General features: G+C 42.8%; 1 protein-coding gene across 4 annotated transcripts; it reads left to right on the top strand.

Annotated features, from left to right (window-relative positions):
* The first annotated feature begins 1,462 nt into the window (after positions 1-1,462).
* On the top strand, positions 1,463-6,400 carry LOC120678709. 4 transcript variants are annotated; one of them, XR_005676700.1, is made up of 5 exons: positions 1,463-1,637; positions 1,718-1,812; positions 1,907-2,300; positions 5,720-6,116; positions 6,242-6,400. XR_005676700.1 is itself a non-coding variant. In XM_039960015.1 (4 exons), exons 1-4 carry the CDS (start codon positions 1,558-1,560, stop codon positions 5,997-5,999), a joined length of 849 nt encoding a protein of 282 aa, XP_039815949.1. In that variant the 5' UTR covers positions 1,463-1,557; the 3' UTR covers positions 6,000-6,395. The 4 variants fall into 4 exon arrangements, 1 of the variants encoding a protein (XP_039815949.1); XR_005676699.1 differs by having other exon boundaries at positions 5,720-6,126; XR_005676698.1 differs by having other exon boundaries at positions 5,720-6,137.
* Positions 6,401-6,835: the final 435 nt, after the last annotated feature.

Below are 6,835 nucleotides of genomic sequence, written 5' to 3'. Positions count from 1 at the left end.
GTTTTTTTAAATTACCTAAGGCATGTTAGCTTAGTTCAGAATATGTTTACCGTAGTTGCAACGGGTTCTGCCATGCCACTGCATGTCTGATGTGTGTTTCATTAACGTTGTATTATGATGTAATTCCTATGGTTTATATTGTGTAATGCAGTTTTTAGTTCTTAATTCTTACCGTTATATTTGATGTGTGGTTGACAGTATTCTAGTCTCGTGAAAATGTCCGAAAATATTAAAGGCAAGTTCGAAGATTCACTAGATTGCTTGTGCGTGGGTGACACCTCGGCGCCGTGATCTGTGGCTCCAAGACGTGTTATCTCGGCGCCACATATTACAGCGCCGACCCCCATGGTCTATTTCTGCAAAAAATTACAAAAATGCACATATGTGAAATTATTTCGCGAAAAAGGCTAAATTGCAAAAAAAAGGCAGGCCGCCCCGCAGCCGGGCGGCCTGGGAGGCCGCCAACCCAGCTGCCGGGCGACCGGTCCCCAGGGACCTGTCTGCAATTTTTTTTCGTCTTTTTTTTTTGCAGGTAAGCCCCTGCCGCCCGGCAGCCGGGCGTCCAGGTCCCGGCCGCCCGGCAGCGGGGCGGCCGGGGTATATTTCTGTAAATTTTCAAATCGAAAATATATTTTTTGTAAAAAATGGAAATAAAAAATATAAAAATAAAAAAACCGCTGTCATATTGCACTGTGATGGGCCAGCAAGATTGAAAAGGAAACCCAAAACAACCATCACTAGGCCCAAGTTCATATCAAACTACTACAAAATGAAATTTCAACTTTCATCAATATCGCTCTGTTTATACCTAGACAACTGTCTAAGCAGATAATCTGGTTTGTCACTAATCAATACACTGTCAATGTCAAATAATTAACACACTGGTCAAAAGAAAACTGCTACCCAAACTTATCTCTCCAGCAATAGTAGTGTTCAAACCAAGTAAAACCAAACAAACTTTCTACTCCCTCCGTTTCAAATTGTAGGTCGTTTTGACAAATCAAGATGCATAATTTTTGTTATACATCTAGATAACCACTATGTCTAGATACATAAAAAAATTATGTATCTAGATTTGCCAAAACAATCAACAATTTGGAACGGAGGGAGTAGCATGGAAATAGACAGTTCAACACGGACCGAGGTCTAACTTGCTTCGGTTTTGTGATGCCTCCTGCTTGGTGTTTCTCTTGTTGCTGGGTTTCTAGTTTGTACAGTTCACTTGTTTAGCTGGTGGCTCTGCTGTACCGTTCAGTTGATATTTTCTACTGCTGTTACTGGTTTTGTACTGTTCAATTTAGTATACAACAATGGATAGCTCTAGTCTACGGTAATAAGGGGAAAAAAAAGATCGGCTCTCTTCTGTCGCTGCCTCGCTGGACTGGGGAAGAAGCGGACTTCCCAGAGGGTCGTTGTGAAAAAGGACAACGGATCTTAAATCCTGTACCTCGAATCGTGATCCGACGGCTCCCTCGCACATCCTTATCGTTTCTCCCTCCCTTGCGCTGCTGGCCCAGCGCCGCCGAACCCCAAGCTCCTGCTCCGGGACCGGGAGCAATGCGAGGCTCCCGGCCGGGCGGGGCCGCTCCGGCGTCCTTGGCCCGGAGCTCCAGCTGCGGCTTCCACGCCATGATCTGGTATGACCTGCTCAAATTCCACCCCGTTTTTCCCCCTTCTCCCCACGGTTTCCCTCCGTTCAAAGCACGAGATCTCGCAGGCCGGCGACAGCGAATAATCCGAGTCGGATCGGCCTCTCCTCCGTCCGAGCAGCCCGGCGGCGGCTGTCCCGCGCCGGCGACAGGGCCACGGGAGGTGATTGATTGATTGAATTGCCCGCGCGCGCGAGAGGATCCGTCAGCTACGCGGCCGTTTCCCTTTGACAATTTCCTTCGTTTCCGCTTCCCAGGAGTCTGCTACGCGAGCCAGGCGGTCGAGCTGCTGCCGGCCCTGTGCCCCGAGATCGTCGTCCGGGACGCGCGGCTCGAGGACTGCTGGGAAGTGGCCGACACCCACTGCGGCTCGTTCTTTCCCGGCTACAAGTTCCCGCTGGACCTCGTCCTGCGGATCGACCGTTACATTGCGCTGCTGTCCGGATTCACAGTCCCGCCCGGGTGCATGAGGACGTGCCTGGTCGCGGTCAATTCTAATTCTGTAAATAATACCTTCGACGTCGATTGTGGAGATGCTGGGGATGCCGATTTTCAGAAGTACAATCTCAGCAGAGGCTCCATAGCTGGCATCCTAACGATTGATACCGTGGCGGACTATCTTCCGAGGAGGGGATCCCTCAAGCAAAGAAGGTATATATTTAGTTACTGAAACATATCAATTGAAATTTCCTAAACTGTCAAGATAGAAGGATGCAAAAGCCATAAATTTTTCTGTAGGGCTCACCTCCTCAATAGCGTACTTACTTTTTGAAGCTTGTCTATTTATCATTGCTGGTTATACGCATTCTCCTTGCTTGACCTGCTCAAAGAAAATCAATCACTCCATTTATGGTTTCTGAATGTATACTTAGTATAATTGGCAAGTAATGAAGTGTCGGCACGAAATATGATGATTGAATGTCAGAAAGCAGTCATAATACCGCCATGACAACCGATAAGGTGATTAGTCGAGGTTAGTTGTCGATCGGGCCGATTAGTCGAGCCTAGTCGTCTGTATAGTCATCCTATCATACCAGGACCGATACGATATGTATATTATACATTACATAGTATATATCAAGCATGAACACCACAATGATGGTCAGTTGGTCACTTGTGAGATTTGATGAGTGAGCTGTCCAGAACTCCATGTTCCTATCCCATTCCTATACTCCGTAACCTTGCTGATTTGCTGCTGAAAAACAGAATTTTATCGATTTCCTAAAACCTAATGGGCCTAATGCCAGCCCAGTAGCCCAACCGCACAGTGGACGTGGTCCGCTGCTGCAAATTTGATCGTTTTCCTGCCTAGTCGGACGACTAATCACGCTTAATCTACTACTAATCGGACGACTAGAATTCTAGTCGCCCAGACATAGCCATTGCTCCTTATCGGTGCCAAGGGAACGATAAGCCCGACTAATCGTGACGACTGTAAAACTAGAATCTAGAGAAGGAAACATTTATAACTCGATCTGTTCATGGAAGAGAGGAAACCAACAATATGTGCTAATCATGAACTTAACTTCATAGGGCAATTGGGCAGTAACTTAGATTGCATTCTGCTCTCGATCTTCATCCAAGGCCAGAAAACAAAATTAGTTATGATCAACCAATTGCAAAATCTGGGAATGCTTGAATGCACCATTGGATTTTCAGAAGTTGAAAATACTTCACAAACTAAAGATACAATAGTACTGTACTATACTATAGCCTTTGTACTTGCATGCATCAAGGACAAAAATATGCTCTGTCAAACTAGTTTTACATTCGACTTGCCAAACTAGTTTAGGACAACATAGATGGGTTTTGCAAATTTTGCTCTAACTAGAAAAAGGCCGAGAGTCCGTTCTGTTTTACTAAACAAACACAATGTGCTTCTTTACGTGATATAATGAGTGATGGTTGAAGGAGTTTTCTTGACCCACCATAGGCAATGATAACACTCCCATAGTATTCTACTAAGACCCTGTTGCAATTTCATCTACAAAGCAAGCTCTAGAAATGGTACAGCTCTTTTTGAAAAATTGAACTACTTAAATCAAGATATGAATTGTTCTTGATCCTAATCTGACTATGAATGCAATCTCCGTCATTCTTCAGTGCTAATTTACATTATATTTATTGAAGACTACTCCATGGAACAAAAGTGTAGAGTGTAGACTACTCCATGGAACTTAAGTGTAGCTTCACATGTCAATTGCATGGATTGGGAAACATGAGGCGACATTGCTAGTGCATGCTACTGTAATCTTCTTCTGCTCATCTGAGTAGTCTGGTAGCTCATCTGTTGAGCTCCCAGGTGACATAGACTTACATTGCCATGGCACGCATGCATTACCCTATTAGATATTTAGGTAGACTTACATTGCCACGCACGCATGCATTACCCTGTTAGATATTTAGGTGGATTACGATGGCAAACTTATGATTTAAGCATGATCTGGTGTCCAATGTATTTCTTGATTAGATTGGTAGCTAATTAAGTCAATTCTGTAAGATAGTATGATTAACACTTAGTTGCTCTAAAAGAAAGCTGTATCATGATTTCAACCATGATACTTTGTAACTGTGCACCAATCTTTTCCATCAGTCTGGTTATGACATTCTCACCTACCCTACCCATTTCATTATTGGGGAAACCATAGTTGTTTAAGCTTGTTAAGATGCTTATAAATGTCATCTTTTTTATGGATATTGGGTTGGACTTTTCTTATCCTTTTATGGACTATGGTTGCTTGACTCCTCCCTTTCTTGTTTGACTGACTCAAGGTAGACAAAGGCAACTCTGTCCAGCATTCCTGCCAACAACACAAGTTTCCAGATATAGTGGCGTACCGCAGATGCCTCCTTCCTTTATTGGAAATAAATGGCATGGCTCAGCTGCAACTTGAACCAGTGGACCATATCTAGTTAATATATAATTTGAGAAAAACTTGACCACCTAGCTTCCTAAAGAAAGTGTAACACCTGACCAATTTAGTGGCAAATAAAACGGCACATTTCAGGTACTGCTGCTTATCTTAAGAAAGTCTTCTGATTTTTTTCCTCTCGAACATTAAGGAGAGCTCCATACCAGGAGTAGCTAGGTACAAGGGCGGATCAAAAGCCGCACACCATCACACACAAGTACACTAAAACAAAACAAAAAAAAAAAGCAAACATGCAAAACAGCATGGGCTCCAGAGTAGGTGGCAATTCAATTGTGAATGGTGAATTGTTCTTCATTTTTTATTTGATTAGGTTTAGAGGCAAAACCATTTGTTTTTTTCACCTTTAAAATATAAAAATTTTCTTGGTGAATTAAGGGTAAGGGTATGTAATTCGATAACTTATGTGGAAACAAAAAGGAAGATCTGATTTGGTCATTGAAACTAACATAGTTCGAGGAAACACTTCCCAACTGAAGCAAGAACAGAAAACTTGTAAAGTGCCTGTACTGTAGTCTTTAGTCCATCTTGAAGTCTGTCAAGTTTCAACACAATAGAAAATTTATTTAATTTTGACAGATTGTTGATTTTGTTAGATATTACCCTAATTAAATTGTATGGCATAATCGAGTGCTGAAAGCTCTGATAAAAGGTGGAAACTGGGGAAGGGAATTTCTAGCAGCCTTGCCTTGCTTATTTTGCAAGGAGGCTGATTCGAACCTAGGACCTCCCACATTTAGTTTGTAGCTACAGGAAGAAGTATAACATCATGAGATTCTTGGTTCGGCATATGTGTTGCTCATATCTTCTACTCCTTTGTCTACTTTTGGCTAGTATGTTTTGTCTACTCTGATAAATCAGATTAGGAAGTTTGAGGGCATGAAATAACCACAATTACTCAAGTCACTTCACGTTCTGAAACAACCTGTGTCTACTTTTGGCTATAGTATGCAGTGAACAAGTTATAATAACTTGGTTACAAGTCAGCCCATACCATTGTTTGTGCTATGCCTATGCTTCAGTCTCTGTGGGATTTCAAAAGATGTTCCATTTTCCCTTTTTCAATGATATTGTTTTAAACGTGTGGGCACAATTATTCTCCCCTTAAAAGCTTCTCAACGTCAATTCCAACTTTTGCAGAACAGGTATTGCATATATAGCAAACGTCGCGGTGCGAAAGGAGGAACGGCGGAAAGGAATCGCTAAAATGTTGGTCCAAGAAGCAGAGGCACGGGCAAGGAGTTGGGGATGCCGGTCCATGGCATTGCACTGTGATGTAAACAACATAGCTGCCCTACGCCTGTACAAAAAACAAGGCTTCAAATGCATCCGTGTACCGGAAGGGGCTAGATGGCCCGAACCCAAGATAGCTGAAGGAGTGCGATACAGCTTCATGATGAAGCTAGTGCCCAAGACTTGAGCCGTGTAAGTTCTGATCAGGAATTGAAAAAGTTCATGTTTGTAGATTCTGCACAGATGATAGATGCATCATTCACATGTACAGCAGTTGGTATGCAGTCGTGGCTACTTTGTAGGGGTGCAAATTGGTGACTATTAGGTGCACCTCCAACCCTTTTTAGTTCAAAGTTTTGTACTAATTTTTTAAAATGAGATCTGATTTTGGAGAAGTAGTACAAAATTTTGAACTAAAGAGGGTTGGAGGTGCATATAAGGATCACTAATTAACACCCTTACTACTTTGTAAATGGTATATATCAGCTACGTGCTGTTCCAAAGTGGGAAGGGTGGACTAAAAACATGTTCTCCTGCTCATGATTAGTAAAGAGGGATTGGATTACCATATTAATTTGGGGTATCCTAAAAGTCCTCTTTTTTTTAATGCTTGTGCTGTTTCATGGTTGATTTTATTTTCCCTGCCTGTTCAAGAAAAAAATTTCCCAGCCTGTTTTTTATGCACACTACATTGTGTATTTGTGCTATATACGTACTATATATTTGCTTCGACTATTTTTAGCCTGGCTGGAAGAAGGGACAAGATCACAATCCCAGGCAAGGGTAATGAGCAGCCAAACCAGGATCCATGCTTGGTAGGATGGGGACGCGGGCATCTGATCTGGTCATCACAAAGAGAAGTGATCGATGATATTGAATCTATGCCCACTATCACTGCACCACTAGCTCGCAGCGGCTTATTTTTGCGGCAGCCACTTTCAAAAGGTGGATGCATTTGGTGCCGTTCTTTTCGTCCTCTGACCGGTGCCATTTGGGTATAGTATGCCAAAGTCTTTCAGATCA

Source organism: Panicum virgatum, chromosome 6N (genome assembly GCF_016808335.1).
Source record: "Panicum virgatum strain AP13 chromosome 6N, P.virgatum_v5, whole genome shotgun sequence".
NCBI lineage: Eukaryota > Viridiplantae > Streptophyta > Magnoliopsida > Poales > Poaceae > Panicum > Panicum virgatum.
This window is presented reverse-complemented; position numbering and strand designations above follow the sequence as displayed.

What these genes read in the sequence shown, in the direction of transcription:
- LOC120678709 (XM_039960015.1), top strand. Translation starts at nt 1,558, where the DNA reads ATGCGAGGCTCCCGGCCGGGCGGGGCCGCTCCGGCGTCCTTGGCCCGG. An exon ending in GGCTTCCACGCCATGATCTG is followed by an intron (nt 1,638 to 1,717) that starts GTATGACCTGCT and finishes GAGATCTCGCAG; the next exon opens with GCCGGCGACAGCGAATAATC. An exon ending in CGGCGACAGGGCCACGGGAG is followed by an intron (nt 1,813 to 1,906) that starts GTGATTGATTGA and finishes TCCGCTTCCCAG; the next exon opens with GAGTCTGCTACGCGAGCCAG.